Genomic DNA, 20765 nt, shown 5'->3' with positions numbered 1-20765 from the left:
AGTATTCCTATGCCACTTTATGTACAAATTATCTATTAATTACATAAATACTTTTTATCAATAACGTCCACTTTGTGGGAATTGTTTGTCTCCCTCCCCATTAGGTTTAAAATCTTATTATTGCATATACAGTGGGAGGGGGGGGGCGAAAAAGACTTAGCAAGGAAACTATCACCCTCCAACACAAGCGGGGGAAAAAAAAAATTAAATCAGCCCCACCCTACCTGCTCCCCTTTCAACTATGAGTTTAAATTGTTGCTAAGTGGAGAATAAAAGAGGTACGTTTTTTTTTTTTATTCCTTTTTTTCCTTTGTTTTCCAAACAAAACAACCTCCAAAAGAAGTCAACTGGGACGGGACATGCAGGGACAGCTTATTGTAGCTGGGAGAGAATGGTCATCACTGGAGCAGAAAAGGGGCCACACTCCCAATGAAGAAAAGATTGGGAGGGGGCTGAGGTTTCCTCTCCCCCCCCTTTAGCTTGCCTTTCCAAATGAACTGATATGCAAAGCCATTTCTCCAAAGAAAGATCACTTTTTTTCTCATTGTTCTCCCTTCCGTTGTGTACCCCCAGAGGATGCCCCCAGAGGACCCCAATCCCAACCCACCTCTCCCTCTCCAGTAGACCCCACAGTCTGATAGCAGCTTCCAACAGCCTCTGGTCTGGTTCTTGTCCCTTCCTCTCCTTTTCTTCTCTCTTGACCCCCTTCAACCCCAACCTTGGCTGGTGAGCTTCACTCAGAGATGGGCGAGAAGGTGCTGTGAGAGTCCTGATCCAACCAGGGTCCCCACCCTAAAAGGGAATATAGGGGGGTGAGGGAAAAGCCAGCTAAGGTGAGCCACTCCGAGCTCTGTCCTGTTTCGACTCCAGGCCGCTCACCAGACGTTGGATGTTCTGCAGTTCGCTGGTGGCCTCCTTGTCCGAGCAGAGTTTGGGTGACAGGGAGACCGAGCCGCCAGAGGAGAGCGTGGAGGAGCGGCTGTTCAGTTCTGAGCCGGAGTCCAAAGCCCCTGAGGCCGGGCTGGAGGCCAAGGTGCCACCTTTGATCTCTCCACTGCTGACCATGGAGGGCAAGGCCGTGAGGAGGCCGCTGCCGTCTGGCAAGGGGACCGGGATGGAGTAGGGGCTGTAGCGCAGCCGGGGGCGTACTGCAGCGCTGAGGAAGGGGTGTCGGTGCACTGAGCTGCTGGCCGCCGTCGAGGCCGCGGCTGCAGCCGCCATGTAGGTGTAAGGGTAGGGGAAGAGGCTTCCAAAGGGAGACATGGCCAAGCCCTGGAAGAAAAGCAGTGATCCATCAGCAGCAGGCAGGGAGATGGGGGCAAGAATCCCTGGGATCTGGCACCCAGCCTTCATCCTCTCTCACCCTCCAACTAAGAAATGCAACCACCACACATCCTTCCTTTGTTTATCCCCCCCATCTCTGGTCCCCTTCCTTCTGATCTTCCCCTTGTGACTGTAGGCCCTTAGGGGCAAGGACGTGCCCACAGAAAGCGTTCTGTACTGTCCTGTGAATCACAATCATGATTCTCCCCCCTCTCCCCCACTCCACTGCTTCCCAAACCCATGCTCTTCTACTGCTTTAGTACTCAAGACCCATTTGGTGCCAGGGGGCTTTCTCCCCTAGAGCCCAATCCCATGCATTTCTACTCAGGAGTAAGACTCATTCGAGTCAAGAGACTCGAATCAAGAGACTCGAGTCAAGAGACCCCACTTTGCTCTCTAAGTGGGGCTAGGATTGCAGCCAATCCTACCCAACTTCCCAGTGTGAATGCAGCCATGGGGTGTGTGCTGTATCCTATAGTGGAAGGACAGGCACAGAGGCCATCTCTCGGTCTGGGAATGTTTGTTCCCCATAGCTCAGAGCTGCATTGTGGCTGCATCAGTGCTGGAAAGTTGGATAGGATTGGGCCCTGAAGTCAGTGTGTTCAGAGCTGCAGCCCTAGGGATGGGAAAAGTCTACCCCCCCCATCCCAGTGCGGATGGCAGAACCAGCAGCTCTGCGCCCGTGGAGATCCATTTCTCAGCCAACCCCCAGTTCTTTCCTTGGCAGGAGATCCATTTCTCAGTCAACCTCCAGTTCTTTCCCTGGCAGCTGGAAGCGGAGGCCCGGAGCCAAGCAAAGGCTACTGAAGGCTACTTTTAGATTTAGACACCACCACACACACCCCCCCATTCAATCATTCATCTCTGGAGGTGCTGAGCTCCCTCGGCTGCCATTCCAACCACGGAAGTCAACACCTCTAGAGGGAGGGGGGGAGAAGGAGGGAGAGACGCTCCTTTCCTTTCACTCGTGCGCACACGTTTGGAAAACAAAATGAAATACTGGCTGGCCTGGAGTAGCCAGACTCCAGCTTGTAAAGCCTAGGAAGACCAGCTTCTCCTATGCAAGTCTCGGGCAGCTCAAGCTTAGAGGTTAAGTTCCACCACGGGCTTTCTATGGGATTGACTCCTGGGAAGGGTGTAGTAGAGAGAGGATTGCAGCCTCTGGCAGCTTAACTGGAAGAAAGCCCACTGCAGAAAGTTGAACTTGCTTCTGAGCAAACATGCTTGCATTGTCACTGATCACCCTCCAGAAAAGATTTGAATGCCTATAGGCCTCCACTCTCTGCCTCCTTATACCCAGACCCCAATTCTGTGGTTGAATTTTAGACTCGATTGAAGTCCATTTCAATAGCCGCACAGCCTTATTGATAAGCCAGAAATGAAACAGGGAGGGAAGGGATAGGGGGAGAAAGACACGGCAAGGGGCTCCCTGCATTGTCCAAGTCCCGAGTTCAGATCATGACCATCTCATCCCGCAAACAGGTGGGAATTCCCACACAATTTGTAAACCCACGCGGAGATTTGCCTAGCGATGGGCGTGCACAGAAAGAGCAGAAGGAGCCCATTTGGGCCCAAAGGAAGGGGAAACCTGAATGAAACCGCCCATCCCTGCAAGCTGCTCTGTGGAAAGAAAAAGAAGGCATGGAGGACAAAAGGAAGCCCCTTTCCCCCAGCACCCTGCTTTTCAGCCCTGTGTCTACCTTACAGTGGAAATAGGAGGATCTGGACCAGGGGTGCTCAATAGGTGGATTGCGATCTACCGGTAGATCGCGAGGCAAAATGAGTAGATCGCGGAGTGCCAGACCCCCCCCCTTCAGGTGCCTCTGGGAGGAAACGCCGGGAGTAAGGCCCATTGTACTCAATGGGGCTTACTCCCAGGTAAGTGTGGCTAGAATTGCAGCCTCACAGCCTAATCCTAGGCATGTCTACTCAGGAGTAAGTCCTGTTATACTCAGCGGGGCTCAAGGTACACCAACATACATTGCACACATAAATGTTATATGTTATGATGGCGCGAACATTGTAAAAAAAAAAACTCTGGTAGATCTCCGGGCCTTGCTGGGTTTCAAAAAAGTGTGAGCACCCCTGATCTGGACAATAGGGACCTCTTTGGGACTCTCACTAGCTCCTTCACTGGGGAAGTGTCCTGTCCCCCCCAATCCTAAGACCAAACCAGGACAAGGCTAAAGCATTCACAGGCTCTGAAAGATTCCTTTGGCTACTACACTGTGGAAAGGGAAGGGGTAGGGGAAAGCGAAGGGATAAGGGAAGCATTACCTGTGAGGCCAGGATGTGCTGCTGGAGGTGGAAGGGCAGGGCTGCCGCTGCCGCCGCTGAAGCCCCAGATAGTCCCTGAGCCGCTGCCGTGGCCATCACCGTGTTGTCCAGCCCAGTAACTCCTGCCGAAGCGCCAGAGACGGTGGCCAGCAGAGGGCCCATCCCGGCCATGCTGGAGAAAGCACCCCCCATGGTGAACTGGCTGGGGTGAAGGAGCAAGGGGTGCCCGTTGCCCAAGGGGTTGAAGAACTGCTGGCCGGCCAAGCCTGGGGGGAACGCCAGGTTGTGCAAGTGTCCTTGGGCGAGGTGGTGGCCGGCAGCACTGTTGTCCGTCTGAACTGTCAGGGGCGCAAAGGGCTCCTTGCTCAGGCCCCGACAGTCCTCCCGGGGGAGGCTTTTGACCTCTTCCCCTCCCAAGCCTCGAGTGCTGGAGGAAATGGTGGCAGGGCTGTGCCTGGAGTCTGGGGGAACTTTGGAGGTGCCCTCCCTGCTGCCCAAGGAGTCCGGAGGGCAGAGCAGAGACTTGGAGGGACTGTTCTTCTCCCGTGGGTCTCCTCCTCCCGAGGAGGAGCTGATGGTGGTGGTGATGGCTGCAGTGGTGGTGGAGATCTTCCCGGAGTCGTTGGCTTCCAAGGGGTCCTCTTTACTTTCTGAATCGCTTTCTCCATCGCTGGGACACAACTCTGGAAGAAAGGGAGAGCCAAACTGAGAAGGAAGCTCAAGGGGGGGGTGTGTGCGCGCGCGCGTGTGTGTGTGTGTGTGTGTGTGTGTTTGGTTCAGCCAAACCAGCTTCCCATTACACCTTCCTCTTGTCTCCTGCTAATCTGCTATTTAAACACTCCCTCCCCCCCAACTACTTTGAAGAGTATTTAACTGATCTTGGAGGGGCAACATGATAAGAAATGGGCTCCTTCCAAAATCACCCCCTGCAAACACACTACGCCCCCCCTCTGTCCGGCCTCGAATACTTATTTATTCTTTCATATTACTATTCCACCTGTTCTCCCAAGGTCAGGTGTACACTGCTTCCCCCTTTTTTAAATCTTTCACAACAACCCTACGAGGTAGTTTAGCATCCCTCCCCCGCTAGTGCAGGCATCTGATTTTCCTAGCAGAGCATATTTTACCTCCCCAATACTCTGTACTTCAAGTGATCAAATTCTCTCACCGCTAGCTTTGTGAAAATGTGGACTTGATATGCAAAACAAACCTATTTCTTTCTGGTCTTTTTTTCCTTCTTGATTTGGGATTTGGTAGTAAGATCCCGATTGAAGTGAGGGGGAGGGGCAGAGAGGATGGGGCTGGAGAACATTAATTTTCCAGATTTTTATTTTCTGTTCCAAGTTTTATCCACTAGACTTGGAACAGTTTGCCCAAGAAAAGTCTGATTAGGGTCTGGCTTCTTTCTAGCTTTGGGCAGAGTACATGCTACATGTTCTTTAAATCCCCCTATCATTTATTTTCTGCTTCAAACCGACAGTCTCTCTCTCTCTCTCTCTCTCTCTCTCTCTCACACACACACACACACACACACACAGAGAGAGAGAGAGAGAGAGAGAGAGAGAGAAAACTCTAACACAACTTTGAAAAAGACTATGGAATGAATAACACAAAATAGAAAGTGACTTCCTTCTGCCAACATGTTAAGTCTAAAATTGCCATCTTGCATCCTTTTGCCAATCCTGGAGTCAATTTTGAATTTTCTCTGAATTCAATCCCACTGGTTTCAGTGGGACTTACTCCCAAGTCAGCGTGCTTTGGGATCGAGTCTCAAACCGGTGGGGTTTCATCGCCATCCAAATACGGAGGGCCCAAGACATTTATATTCATTCATTCGGATTTTGTCGGGCAGATCTATCCCCTCCTTTGCGGTCAGGTCGGATTTGGAGAGAGAAATGAACGAAAGCAGTTCCTTAATAAGAAATTCCAATATGAATATTAATGGCCTGCTTGCAGGTTTGAACTTTTGCTCTATGGTCTGTCTTTGCTCCCCTGCCTTAGTCAGTGCTGGCAGAAGCCTTTCAAACCACAGAAAAAAATTATAGATGCAGGATGGAAAAAGAAAAGTGAGAGTTTCAATGTTTGGAGCCTCTATAAGAAGATCTATTTCTCAAACTTGGTGTCTTCTCTCCACCTCTTCCTCCAGGCTGGGCCCCCCCCCCCAAGCTTCTTTAACCCAAAAGTTTAAAACACAGAGGTTGGGGGTGGGAAGACCCATGCCATGGTGAAGAGAACAGCCCCCCTCACCTTTCAGATTTGAGGTCCCCACAGCCGACACAGCAGGAGAAGTTGACTGGGCAAAAACATTTAAAAGCGGTTTGTTCACTAGAAGATTCATCAGAAGTTCCATTTTCTTTTTTCTGCCTCTCGTCATAAACTCTCATGGACTGGAGGGTCAGCTGTTTTCTGGAGAAAAATCATGAATTAAAACTAACTGGGGGGGAATCTCTCTCTTTCACTCATATTCCATCTTTGACTACAAACCACCTTTAAACCAATCTCAGATGCCCATGGAGGGCTACCTTCAAGCCCCACAGAAAGTGGAGTCCCTCCGATTTAAGGCTCCATTCCTAAGCCAACTCTTTAAGCGGGCCTTACTTTTGAGTAAACATGCCACAAACTGCAGTGCTGGGCACACATTTAAGAGGATTCAGGGGCTAAAGAGACTGTTTGTCCCCCATGTTGACATGGATCACGGCAGAGCTGACGTCCAAGTCAGGGTGTTTGAAGAGCTCAGCCCTGGGCTGGAGTCCACGACCTGTTTACTTCAGACCCATAAAGGTCAATCAAACTGCTGGAGATCAAACGGCTTGTGGCCCGGGTTCAGTTTATTTCTGCAAGCGAGTAAGGGCTCCAAATTTACTGTTTGGCACTGGGATCCTCTTAGCTGGAAGAGAAATTTCCATTCAAAGAAATTGGAATGGACTCCCAGTAATGGGTTTAGGAAGCAACTTCAAGCTAAGGACTTCAAACTGGGAAAGGGTTGTGGTCGCCGCTCCATGCGCAAATCTTTCTCATCACAGAGGAGAATTTGGAACACTCCAAAGACCTGGGGGAGTGCCCATGTTTTCATTATAGCGGGCCACCCCCCCATCTTCCCAGTCTGCAGGCCTCGAGAATAGTGGACCGACTAAACATATGCATGTATACAGTTTTCAGGAGATTATCTATTTTAACAATGAAAATCTTCCCAGCTATTTTAAAAATGAAGATGTTGTGCCTCTTCTGGATACTAGAAAATAAATTGCTTTTCTACACATTTTGATCACAATCAATTAACTTTGGGGGGGGGGGAAGTTGTTTTTAAACTGTCTGTTTATAGATAATTAAAGAAAAAAATCTATCTCGTTTATTAAAGCTTTGTCTTATTCTCCTACTTCCCTGAACTGGTTTACTCTCCGTCTTTGTATCGCACCCTCCTCCCGCCCACAAAAATAATTAAATTGATTAAGAAAGGACATGAAATATCTGGCATGATCCAGCAAAAGTGAAGCTCTTGCTTCCAAAAGGGCAAATTAAGCCCATGCAGCTCTCCAATTGAAATGAGACTTTCTTTTCCTTTTAAGTGTTGAATAGTGGTTGACTCTAACACCCCTCCTGCTTTCTTTTGAACCCGAAGCCATCTCCTTGCAAAACGCACAAATATTTTCACGTGAAAGATGGGTTGCTAAATGCTTGCACAACTGTTTTTTCAAACCAGTTCTCCCCCAGTCACTGACACTCCTGGGCCATCTTGATTTCTAAGTTTTGCCTTCACATTTAAATACATATAGGATCCGGGTTAATAGAAAAGCTTCCAGGTGGGTAGATCTCAATGGCTCCTGCCAGATATTCCCCACCCCCTTTTCTGCTTTCACCACATTTTTTCACCCCATCCCTTACCAACACAGTGCCAAATCCAAGCTCCTTCCTTTGCCTTCCATGCCACTGAACTTCTCCTTTGGGTATTCCCAGGCACCATTGGAAAGCACAAATCCCAAACAATTCTCACTTATTTTGGAACTTATTTTGGATCCTACCCTAGAGCACAAGAGAAGCTATTGGGGGGGGGGGGGGGGTGAGAGAGCAGGAAAAAAATAAACACCCTGGAAGGAAGAGAGGTACTTAGGTTGACCTCTAGCCTCAAGCCTGTCAAAACCAGACCAAACATGAAAATAGACAGCTCTACACAAACTTACCTCTTCTCCCTCCTTCCGTTCCCTGTGTCACGGAAACCTTTGGCAAAAGGGTTGTTGTCGATTTTAACTGGGTTATCTGTTCAAAACAAGAAAGGCAAATAAAGAATGTGGAGGAGTGAGAGGGGGCCGTTAATGTTACCCTCACTTTTTTTTCCCCCCCCCAAATGTCAATTGCCATGCTTCAAATGTGGGGAGTAGAAAGAGGGGAGGCTGCCCCCCCAGCTCCCCTTGAAACAGATTCTTCAACCAACATACTACCTGTAGTATACTAGTAGTATACCAACCAACATACTACCTGTAGTATACTAGTAGTATACCAACCAACATACTACCTGTAGTATACTAGTAGTATACTACTACTACCTGGATGGGATACAGAGATCACATATAAAATTGATTATATTTTGCAGGACTCCTGCTAATTGGGCTAAGAGAGGCACTGATTAAATGGCGGCTCTCATTTAATTAAGATGGGGAAACCGACTGGCTTTCTTCATCCCAGCAGAATGCTGCCCCAGGGGCTGTTTGCTGGTGTCTCCTTTGTGCCTTTTCTATAATAATAATAATTATTTTAAGGCTTGTGAGCCCCTTTGGGACAAGAAAGAATATTTCCATTCATTTTTTTTTTCTACACAAGCAGTATCGTTTTAAGACATTAATATCAATACATTGTCACGAATTTTTTTGTTGTCGGGCAAAAACCACTGTGGGTGTCTTATATTAATGATAATAATTTATAGTTTATGGTACATATAATTAATAAAATGAGCCACCTTGTGAGAAAAAAAAAAAGAAGTTGCCTTTTGAAAGGTGGGGTAGAAACGTATTCTGTAAATAAACACTTTCAATTCACTCACACACACACCCCTCTGATTCATGGCAAAATCAGGTGGAAAGTACTTTTGCTCAGCTCCACGCTGAGAGAAAGGGGGCTGACCCCCCGCAACAAGAAGTCCTACTCATTTCAGTGGGATTTGCTGCACTCCCCCCCACCCCCAAAATTTTTCATTTCCAAGCTCCGCACTGCATAAGAACACTAGCACATGAGAAGGTTGCCTTCATCAAAGCTTAAGACCAATGCTGGGTTCCTTGGGGAGGGAGGAACCCCTAAGCAGGGCTGTATAAGGGGGGGTTACCTGTGGCCATTTCACTAACTAATTGCTCCGCAGTTTGGGCTACAGTTGATTACAGTAACTCTTAGCCTGGCTTAGCTAAGCCCCCCCCCACACACCCCTCCAAGGAATGACTGGAACGCACTGCCCTCCAATCCATTAAAGTTATGCTTCAGTTTAAACTCGTTACCTGCCACAATTAAACCACAGTGGAGCGGCGGTCACCCTCTCCCTATCATAAAATACTTTATGTAATTACCTTCCACAGTGTGCGTGCCTGTGTGTGGAGGGCTGGAAGGGGGGGGAGAGAAGAGGGGGGGCTAGCAGAGGATATTACTCCACAAACAGACTACAGGGCATTCCGTTGTCTCTCTGTCGACCTTTGGAAGACTCCAAGGGAACTGCAGAGCCCACCTCCCACTCCAAGTTGGGCACTTTAGAGAGCACTGGAAGTTTAAGCACCTGCTTAATTCTCTGTGGGACACAAAACTCATTAACTGCTGGTTGATTTAGGCCTCCCCCCCCCCCATTTACAGTGGGGATATATCCAAATAGATCTGCTTCCCCAAGCTCCTTCTTGCTTACCTTGCAAACCCATGCATACTTACCTGGGAGTAAGCCCCACTGCATAAAATTGGACTTACTTCCAAGTGAACATGCATTGGAAAAGCCCCCCGTTTTCTCTTCTCAAGGGGGGGCTCCTAGCCATTACGGAGACAGCAAGGAGTTAAGCCATTTCTGCCCAACATTGCGTATATACGCAATAGGGACCAAATGTGTAGGCCGGGCAAAAATGGGTTTTAAAAAGGTCAGGTTTTTTTTTTTTTGTTTGGACAAAATCCTTCCATGTTTTCCCCTTGTTTCCCCTCCAGCCAGTGCTTTGGCTTGGATTCGAGTTTGCTCTCCAAAAGGTTAAGAGATAAGAGGGGGGAAAGGGGGAGTCAGTTTTGCCTTGGGTGCAACCTCCGGATCAGGGGTCACTCCATTACCTTTCAACTGCTCAAAAAATAAAGGGCTTAATGAATCCAACCCGGGTTGTTAAGGTGGGCATCGGAATGTGGAAGCTGACCTCTGGGCAAGAGATCACCCTGGATCATGCGAGAAGCCAGGGCTTTTTGGTTCAATTACAACGCCCGGTTTAGACGCAATTTCATGGCAATCAGACAAGTGCTTTCTCCTTCGGAGAGGTCTGGGCAATCATGCACAAGTCACTTTCTCCGGAGGAACCCCGTCTTTATCCCCATGGGATAATTCCAATGCTCACCCAGAGTTAAGCGGCTAGCCCCTAGCAAACCTTCCTTCCTCTTGTAATAGGCCCAAACGTGGTCTTGATTCCCTGAAGACCGTGCCAAAACAACCACCAGAAGAAAAAGAGAACCAGGGCAACAGAAGAGCAGCCTCCTCTTCTTCTTCCTCCTCCTCCTCCCCGCCATGCCGCTGTTGGTTGCCTGCCCATTTTTCCCCTGGCCCGATCCTGAACACAGCAAAGGCTCTAAGCTAGTCTCTCTAACCCAACCCCCCCCCAATCTCGCCTCTCTCGCACAGAGGTTTCCACCTTGCAACCCCCGCCACAGGTTCCCAAACCACTGCTCTTGAATTTTGAGTTCCAGCTCAATCTACAGCACTGGCACACTTGCCTTGAATTCATTACCATAAATGTAGCCAACACCAGGCCCTTGTAGCCTCCTACAAACAGAGGCTTGAGGAGGAAGAGGATGATGATGGCGGCGGCAGATGAGTCTCTGCCTTCCTCTCCGCACCCCAGAGCAGTGGTTTCAGTCTTTCCTGCTCAATGCTGCTAGATACATTCCCTGATACAAGCTTATTTCATTCTTCCCCCTTTAAAAAAATCCCCCCAAACTATTAATAAAACTCTCCAGTATAAGGAAGGGGGGGGGGGTTAATAGGAAACAGACCTTGGTTTTGGCTTGGATGACTATATCTTTTAAATAAGTGAGTTAATGTAAGGGACATAAGCTTAATTTAACACATACACACACACTCTCTCTCTCTCTCTCACACACACACACACAAAGGCCTGCAGAGCTACAAAAATCTAATCTGTACTCCTGCACTGAGCTTTGCCTGTCTGAGTTTACTCAGAAGTCAGTTCCGCTGAGTTCAGTGCCAATTTTTAATAAGAATAACAACTTTGCACTCAGAAAAACTGCAGCCTTCACGGACCTTATTCCAATTTTTTTTTAATTATATTGAGAAGAATATTTCAGGGGGGAAAAGTTCACAAAGCAGATTGTAAAAGAAAATCGAACTACTTGCATTGAGTGCTGGGATCAGATCTTCCCCATCCCCTTTTTTTTTTAATTATTATCCACTCTATTTTGCAAAGGGCTTGAGGGAAATAGGGAGCGGAGTGTGGGGAGAAGGCCCCAGTCTTGGGAATTTTCTAAGCAGCTACTAGGACAGCAAAGCATTATCTGAGGCTCAAGCTGCCGTCCCCCCTTTTAAATACACCCCCTTGAATCTCTTTACCTTATCGTTCTGGTACGCAGTCACCGCGATAAATTCAGTCTCCGGGAACACATAGGTGCGGAAGGTACTATAAGGCAACTTCAGAATGTCATTGGCCCGGACAATGTGGAAGCGGGGCTGATACTTGTGCATGGAGTTCAAGATGGTCTGCAAGGGGGAGGAAGTCAGGGGAGACTCGGTCAGAGGGTGGCACCCACCGCCAGGCTGAATTTGGGGGAGGGGTCCAGATGCCCCAAGTCTAGGACCAGCCTCTTTACCTCTACATCTACAAACCCTTGGCTTGGAAATTTTTTTTTTTTTGAATTTTAAAGATATTCTTCCCCACCACCACCACCACACAAACACATTGGTTGGAAATCTTGCAAAGGATACTAAGGAAATGGGAAGCATTGGAAGAAAGCCTCCTCGAGTGGTTTCCTGATCCACAGCTTGGCTGAGGCCAGAAGACCCTGAGGCCTCTCTGAGAAGAACTGGAGATCAGCAAACACAACTCACATGAAACAAACATCTCCCCTTTCATCTTCCTTGCCCAGAAAGACCCAGAGGAGGAATGATCTCATTGCAGCTCTTCTTGGGGGGTTGGGGGGGAGGAAGATTGTCTGTGGGACAGTTTAACTTTTCGGGAACGCGCTGTGGGCCCAGCGTGTCCACACACACACACGCCAAGAACTAGAGGCCTGACTTGACAGCAGATGGGAAGTCGGTCAGGGAATGAGATGGGCCTGAGGTCCACGCTGTTTCTTTACATGGGGGGTGCGTTCTTTTTTAGATCTGGGTTGACTTTCCCCTCCCCCTTTCACCCCACTCCCCCCCCCACACACACATTCTGCTTTTGAAATGTTCTAGAAATAGGTTTCTACATACAAGAACCAAAGGCCTAAATCACTGCCATTTCCAGTGTCTTTCTTAGACTGAGTCCAGTCTTTCTTTCTTTCTTTCTTTCTTTTCTTTCTTTCTTTCTTTCTTTCTTTCTTTCTTTCTTTCTTTCTTTCACCCACTACTGTTCCTGCCAACCTTATTTCATGAACCGCAGTGAGAAGAAGGGAAGTGGACTAATTCGATTTACTGTCTCGGAAAGGTCTTTCCTCTGCCTCTCTAATTCTCCTCAATGCATTCCCCCCCATCCCACCCCAGCATGTACACACAAAGAAAACCACTGACATTATCACGCCATAACTGCCAAAATATGAGATCATTTCCCTTAGCCGTGTATGCCCTCCCTCCCCCCTTTAAAATCTGGATTTTATAAAAATCTAAGGACAATGCTGATCGAGGCCCTGACTCAATACTAGTCCGGCCTGGCGCAAACATTCATCGGATTGTTACATATATAAAGTGAAAAGGGAGGGAAACAAAAATTTCAAAAAACTCACAAATCCATGTTTGTCCGAAATATTATTTGTCAGCTTCAGTTTGTGGAAAGTGACCACCTTGGACATCCACTGTTCTCCTGTCGCTGGGCTATCAGGATGGATATACATTCGCTTTGGCATTTCAGGGTCTGCCTTCCCGGCCACCATCCACCGGGAATTGTGGAATTTGTATCTACAATCGTCGGCCGCCACAATGTCCATCAACAAAATATATTTGGCTTTTTTATCCAGCCCTGTGCACCTCACTTTAAAGGGTGGGAACATCCTCCTAGATAGGTAGAGACACACACAAAAGTAGAAGGGTTTAGCTCTCTCTCTGTAGAAAAATAAGTAAATAAATAGATAAATTGAACAATTCCAATTCCATTCCCTGCACTTAAATATTTTGCTCTCAACCTTCAGAAGGAGTTTCACATATATACACCCAGATATACAAATGGCCTTTTAGAGAACAAAATATTTCTGCGCAGGAATCAATTGTTCATTTTCCTATCTTTCTCTGCGGTTGTTTTATTCCTACCACAAGGAGTGCAGGGAAAACTAATGATATTAATAATAATACCATTATAACTAATAATAGCAGAATTATTAATTGCACGAATCCAAAATAATAAATGACATTCATCCAAATGAAAAAATACGTCAAATTGTTCCCAGGTTAGGGGACCAACATGTCGATCTACGGCACTGTACGATGTACTCATGTTTTCGATGCGCGCCGATGTGGGAAGGTGACTGCACAAAACTTCTCACCCTCTTGTTTGAGTTCCAAGAGATAAGGATGAATTCAAGGTGTGAACTTTGAGCTCAGGAGTTGTGGAGGCCTCAAAATCCTTACTTAGAGGAAACCACTAAAAATGGGAAAGTTGCTGGGGCAGGGGAGGGAGTGGGGTAGGTTATTGTGCCAAGACTAGAGAACCTTCTTGGAAATCTTTGGCCACTATCTGCAAAGTCCGATTGCTGGCCAACATGGGCCACCAACGCAGGACTTGAGGGGCCTTCTCTGTGCACGTTTTCATCATGTTCACGTTTTTGCTCATGCATGCAATGAAATGGTCTTCATTCTAGGATAATCAGATCATGCTTTCATGGAGAGGAACCTATGTGGGGCAAAAGCACCAAGCTTTCCCGCCACCGCTCTGTCTCTCTCTTTCTCTCTCATCAGTCAGGTCTCCACTGTACAGAAAACTTCCAAGGATGGAAGTCCTTCCTTCAAAACACTCTGTCTAATTACCAAGTGTACGATGGCGAATTTTTTGCGCTTTGATTTTAATTCTGCCATTCTGCTGGGCCTTGTCAGCGCCTGGGTCTCTCTGACCCAGGATCTGGTAAACATTTACTCGGAAGTAGTGTTCTCTTTTGGATTTGTTGAGATGGGACTTCCTTCCCCCCAAATAACTCTGCTTTCAGATTCAGCTGTGGGGGGGGGGAGAGATCCCACACAGATTTACTGGAGATCCCACGCAGATTTACTGGGGAGCTTGCAAAATTGATCTGATCATCGTGGATTACAGGAAAGATCACAGCCACAAGGGGAAAAAAAAAGTTTAACAGCATGTAGCCTGAGTCAAGGAGCATGTCCCTGAAGGAAATCTTGTATGCTCCAGTGGGACTGACTACCCCCATAAGTGTGCAGAAGGTTACAGGTATATCTTACAGGTATATTAATGAAAGAACTTGGGGGTGGGTGGGTTGGGGGTTTGTTCTATTCCAAATCTTCCAACCTCACTCAGTCTAGGTGCACAAATTCCATTTTTACTGTGCCCACAGATACAGGAGTGTTTGTGCGGTCGAAACAATATATATATTTGTGGTTTCAAAATATACACACAGACTTCTCACACACAAACCAGAGATGGCCATTTTTGCAACACCCCCCCCCCAAGCCTGAGAGTTCAATATTTGCAAAAATCAGTGGGACACAGGGAGGCACGCCTCCTCGGAAGTAAGGTCCATTCAATGCCCTTCAACTCAGAAGTAAGTTCCATTACATTCAGTGGGACTTACTCCCTTCTAAGTGTTGACGGGATTGCCACTTTTTCTCCCCTGGAGTAAGCAAGGCTGCAGTCCTATCCACACTGACAAGGGAGCACGTTTCCCCTGGATTGAATGGGGCTTACTTCTGAGTAGACCTGGCGAGGGCTGCACGGTAAGTGTGTAATAAGATTGCAGCCTTGCTTGCCCAAGCCTGCGCCTGTCTACTCAGTTCCATTGTGCTCAATGAGATTTACTTCCAGGAAAGTGTGGGTAGGATTGGATAGACAGATTTGCTCTTAGGGAAGGGAAAGGTTTGGAAATCTGCTTGGGAGGAGAGATCCAGGGGGGCGGGAAGGGGGGGGATCCAGCCGGAGCCTTACCTCCCAGACTTGGTGATCACCATCTCGGTGCCCCTCTTGTGGAACTGCTCCCAAAGGTCCTTGGCTTCCAGTGGACTTTGGGGTCGTCCTCCACCTCTTCCTCGGGCTCGAGGGTCTTCAGGGGCCGCAGGTGAGCCCCCCCTTGGTGGCCCAGCGAGGAGAAAGGGATGCCCGCATCGGTGACCCCCACCAGCTGATCCATGAGGGGCTTGGCCAGGGCTCCGGGCAAGGAGAGAGCCGCGGCTCCGTTGGGGGGCAGCGCCAAGGTGGGGAAGAAGGGGGGCTGGTGGCCCAGGACGGCGCTCATGGCGAAGTCGGGGCCCCGGTGGGGCAGGAACGGGTGGTAAGCCATGCTGGTCCCAGGGATCACGGGCTCTCTCATGGGGGACGATCAGCCGAGCTCTCGCCGTCGAGGGAGCCTCCTGGAGCAGTCCTGGGTGGGGGGGGCGACGGGGGGGGTCCTTCAGCCGCTCATCCTGGGGCCCCCGAGCCCGAGCAGGAGAGGGAGGGGGCAGGGGAGATCCGCGCGTGGGGGGCGGCACACGCCCGCCCTAGAGAGTCCTGACCCCCACGTCCCCGCTGGGAGGCATCGCCGCTCGGAATGCCTCTCCTCCCGGCCGATCGCCTCCGCGGAGCGTCCCCTACCGCCGCCGCCGCCTCCTCCTCGTCCAGTCCGGCTCAGCGCATCGGGGGCCGGGGAGGCGGAGAGCCCTCGCGAGCTCCCGCTCCTCCGCCAGCAGGCAGCGGCGCCCAGAGGAGTCCGTCGTGCTCGAGCCCGCCTGGCTCTCTCGCCGCTCTGCGGACGGAGGCAGGGCTTGAACCCGCCGGGTGGTGTGAGTGAGTGGGTGGGTGTCTGGCTGGCTGGGGGGGGTGTGTGTGTGTGTGTGTGGTAGTAGGGGGTGGTGGTGGTGGTTGTATGTGCCTTCTTCGGTGTCTGCTGAGTCCTCCCGCCACCTAGGCGTTTGTTTTACGAACAGCCAAGCTGCTGCAAGTAAGAGGACGGTGTGTGAGTGTGTGAGAGAGAGAGAGAGAGAGAGAGAAAATGGGGGGGGGGAGAGAAAGAGAGAGAGAGAACACCAAGGGGGTGGAAGAGAGAGAGAATCAGGGGGGAGAGTGAGAACCAAGGGGGAGGGCGACAGCCAGAGAGAGAGAAACGGGGGAGAGAAATAACTAAGAGAGAGAGAGAGAGAGAGAGAGAGAGACACGGGGGAAGGGAGAGAAAGAACCAAGGGGGGGAGGAGAGAATGAGAATGGGGGGGAGAGAGAACCAAGAGAGAGAGAGAGAGAGAGAACTGGGGGGGGGAGAACCAGGGAGGGGGGGATCTCGTTCTTCCTAGGCTTGGAAGCACAGCAGCAGCCCAAAAGTTATGGCAAAAATGTAGCTTCCGTTTCCCCCCTTCCTCCCCAACCTCTTCTCCAGCTCCTTCGCCTTTGCTGAAGTTGGCTTCCCAGCAAAGAAATCTCTCTTCCCTGGCTCTTTTCCCCACTCTTTCTTTTCCCTGCCTCGATGCCCTTGAAGCAGAGGCCAAAATTATGACGATTAAGAATTGCTCTTAATGATGGCGGTGCAAAAATCTGGAGGCTCTGATGGGGGTGTTTTTTTTTTTTTCCTCTTGAGCTCCTGCAGAGGGAGGAAGAGGAGGAGGTGGAGAGGAAGAAGGAGGGGGGGAGGGAGAGAGAGAGAGAGAGAGAGCAGCCCTGCGCTCCAGGAGCGTGTTGAGCGTGAGCCCGGGTGCCTGGGAAAAGGGTGCTGCCTCCTCGCTGCTTGCCGGGCGGATTGCCTGGGCTGCGAGCTGGGGCTTGGGGTTGTAGGGCAGCCCAGCCCCCTTGATTGGCTCCTTGACGCTTTCGGACCAATTGTGTGGCTCCATAGGCGTGGTTGCGACAGGTCGAGCGGAGGGGGACCAGGCGGGTTATAAAAAGCAAGGTGTCGGAAATGGCAAGGCGGCAGGCCGGCATCTCGGCGGTGCGAAGATGTCAACATGATCGGGGAGGGGCGGGGAGGGGAGGGGAGAGAGAGAGAGAGAGAGAGAGAGAGAGAGAGAGAGCCAGCCACCTCTAGGGTCACAAGGCAGCCAGCCGCAGCTTGGGAAGCTAGGAGGTGGGGGGATCTCCCCCCCCCCGTGTGTGTGTGTGGGGGGGGGCTGTCTATCTCTCTTCCCTGGCAGGAGAAGATCCATGGGTGTGTTGGCACACGGGGGGGGGCACACATACACAGAAAACGTTGGAGTGGGGCTGATCCACTTACTCTCACTGGAGACCTCCAGCGCGCCTGCACAGCTCAGCCCCTCTCTCTCTCTCTCACACACACACACACACGCACCCTTTCAGAATCTCCCCGTAGTGGGAGATTTCCTACTGGTTTGGAAACTGGCTTCTGTCCATGATCCAACTATCCCCCCCTCCAACACACACCCCTTTCAGAATCTCCCTGTAGTGGGGCAAGGGAGATTTCTCAGTGGTTTGGACATTGGCTCCTGTCTATGATCCGACTATTCCCCCCCCCCACACACACACACACTCCACAACCCTCACACACACACACCCTTTCAGAATCTCTCTGTATTGGAACAAGGGAGATTTTCCAGAGGTCTGGAAACCACATACACACACCACAACCCCCCTCTCTCTCTCACACACAAACTCACCACAATCCCCCCCTCTCTCTCACACACACACACCCCCACAACCTCCCTCTCTCTGTCTCTTTCCCTCACACATACTCTCACCACAACCCCTCTCTCTTTCACACTCTCACACAACACCACAACCCCCTCTCTGTCTCACACACACATACATTCACCACAACCCCCCTCTCTCTCACACACACACACCCCACAACCTCCCTCTCTCTGTCTCTTTCCCTCACACATACTCTCACCACAACCCCTCTCTCTTTCACACTCTCACACACACCACAACCCCCTCTCTGTCTCACACACACATACATTCACCACAACCCCCCCTCTCTCTCTCACTCACACACACACACACCACAACCTCCCTCTATCTATCTCTCTTTGCCTCACACACACACTCACCACAAAACCCCCCCCCCCACACACACACACACTCTCTCCTTTCACAATCTCTCTGTAGTGGGACAAGGGAGATTTCCCAGCGGTTTGGAAACAGCCTTCTGTCTATGATCAGGCTATTCCCACCCCCAAAACATATACACACACCTGTGTCACATACCAGGGCACAACCCATCTCCCCATTGATTGGAGGGGATCGCGGCTGGACGACACACACACACACACACACACACACACACACACAGAGAGATCTCAGCCTGCGTGAGTATTTCATATATGCACATAATTACCTTTTGCTCGTGTTACAGACTAGAACCTCACCTGATGTTCCTTGAGAGGGGGGTCTTCCTGGTGGGCTTCTCCGCCCCCCTTGGAAGAGAGACCCTTCCTCTCATATCCACAGCAGATGCAAAGGGTGGAAACGAGAGGAGGAGGAGGGTGGCCTGGCTGGGTGGCTGTGGCAGGATGGGTGGAGAGACCTGGCACTTTCTCTTGAGGTGACAGAAGCCAGGATTAATTAGGAGATACTTATCCAAGGGATTTCTGACGCCTCACCTGGCGTTGGTCCTTAATCCCCTCCCCTCCCCCCTCGGTGCTTCTCTCCCACTGGAAAGGGATAGAGACGTGGAAGGCTTGAGAAGCTGGGTTGTGGGGCTGGGTGTCAATCTCAAGCCTGTGTTGGGTTGTGTGGTGCAAATCTCAAGCCTCCCCTCTTCCCAACTCTCCTCTCCCCCTCCCCCGCTCTTTTTTTGTCACTTGGCTGGAGAAAAAGGTGGGGGTGGGTGGGATTGCTGCCAGTCGCTGGGCGAAGGGACACACACGTGAGGCCACCCTGGGCATGACATCCACACACTGCCCCCTCTTCCCCCCATCTCTTTCACCCCCTTCTCCAATCTCCTTCCTGAGCCCTGCTTCTTCTTTCTAGCTGGGGTGGGGAGGGAAGGTAATCAGCCTCCTCTCTGTTTGTTAGTGTGTTTGTTTACACAGAGAAAAAGTAAACTGTCAGGTCTAGCTGTCTGAAGTGGGGGGGGGGGGTCCCCTCCTCTCTGTTTCGGAAAGCGAGGAAGTGTTGGGAGGCCGGCGTTGAGAGGTAAATCAGTGGCGTAGCTAGGGGGGTGCAAAGCACTAAGTTTTGCTGGAGTGCAAGGTCCTCCCCTCCCTTTCAGAGCTATTCATTTTGCTGCCCCCCCCTCCTGGAATGGCTCCCGAAGGGGAGGGGGGGAAGCCTCGCACCCTGTACGACTTAGTGCTTTGCCCCCCTCTGGCTATGCCACTGGGAAAGTGCTTGTCTCCCTCTCCTGGAGCTCACTGGCGCCGAAAGGGTTACTTTTCATGCTCCCAATCCCTGCCTTCTCACACCCCCTCTTTTCTTCTGGGGGGGGAGTGAAATTGGGGCTTTGGGGGCGCTTCTTGAGGCAGGGAGGGGGGGTGTTTGCTACTGGGGGGGCGAGAGCACAAGGGGGGCAGGCTTGTGTTCTCTCCTGCCTTGATTTTCAAGGGGAGGGCGAAGAAGGGGCGTGAGATCAAAATCATTGCCCCCCCCCCCGCACAACCCTTCCTCCGTCTCCTCCCACCGCCTACTCCTTCTCCGCCGGTTATCTCAGGGATCCGGATCCGGTCTGATCTGGAGGTTGGCAGCTCCTAGACAGGAGCGTGAACATGTTGACTTTGGAGACGCCACACCACGAACATCATGTACGAAACAGTGTGCCTGTTTTCAGGGGCGTTCCTGCGCTTGGTGCGGGGGGGGGGGAAGGGAGATAGATGCCTCTGGCTGCGATCCGTAGGACCCAATCCTAGCCCTGTCTACTCAGAAGTAAGCCCCATGATGGAGCTTACTCCCAGGTAAGTGTGGCTACTATTGTAGCCTCCAAACACACTTTCCTGGGAGGACGTCCCATTGGCACACAATGGGGACTGACTTCTGAGTAGAAAGGCATAGGATCTCAGAGACAGAGTTGGGGGGTAGTGGGCTAGAAGCAGGCTATAGGGGGTTTACATAGGAAGTGTGTGTGTTTGGGGGAACGTGTTCATGTGCGAATAGACAGACTCAATTGGAGACGTTTATCTAAGTTGGGGGGGAGAGAGAGATGAGATGGAGAAGAGGGGGAGGAAAGAAAGAAAGAATGAAAGAAAGAAAGAAAGAAAAGAAAGAAAGAAATGAGAGAGAGAGAGAGAGAGAGAGAGAGAGATAGAGAGATCCCCAATTTCCTTGCTGAAAGAAAGAAAGAAAGAAGAAGAAAGAAAGAAAAGAAAGAAAGAAAGAAAGAAAGACATGAGATGGAGAGAGGGGAAAGAAAGAAAGAAAGAAAAAAAAGAAAGAAAGAACCCCAATTTCCTTTCTGAAAGAAAGAAAGATCCCCAATTTCCCTTTCTGAAAGAAAGAAAGAAAGAAAGAAAAGAAAGAACGAACCCCAATTTCCTTTCTGAAAGAAAGAAAGAAAGATCCCCAATTTCCTTTCTGAAAGAAAGAAAGAAAGAAAAGAAAGAAAGAAAGAAAGAAAGAAAGAAAGAAAGAAAGAAAGACATGAGATGGAGAGAGGGGAAAGAAAGAAAGAAAAAAAAAGAAAGAAAGAACCCCAATTTCCTTTCTGAAAGAAAGAAAGATCCCCAATTT

The 20765-nt window shown here is 50.1% G+C and overlaps 1 protein-coding gene across 1 annotated transcript; it reads right to left on the bottom strand.

The window, feature by feature from the left end:
• Positions 1-724: 724 nt before the first annotated feature.
• On the bottom strand, positions 725-15492 carry TBX3 (T-box transcription factor 3). The gene is given in 10 exon segments (XM_066610069.1): positions 725-1272; positions 3601-4283; positions 5848-5902; positions 5904-6006; positions 7779-7845; positions 8679-8688; positions 11381-11527; positions 12754-13021; positions 15111-15180; positions 15183-15492. Coding segments are annotated over 10 exon segments (2157 nt in total). The 3' UTR covers positions 725-828.
• Between the last annotated feature and the right edge of the window lie 5273 nt (positions 15493-20765).

The sequence above is a fragment of the Tiliqua scincoides genome, chromosome 14 (assembly GCF_035046505.1).
Source record: "Tiliqua scincoides isolate rTilSci1 chromosome 14, rTilSci1.hap2, whole genome shotgun sequence".
In the NCBI taxonomy this organism is placed as follows: domain Eukaryota; kingdom Metazoa; phylum Chordata; class Lepidosauria; order Squamata; family Scincidae; genus Tiliqua; species Tiliqua scincoides.
The sequence above is the reverse complement of the archived record's forward strand: the minus strand, read 5'-3'. Positions and strand labels throughout refer to the sequence as shown.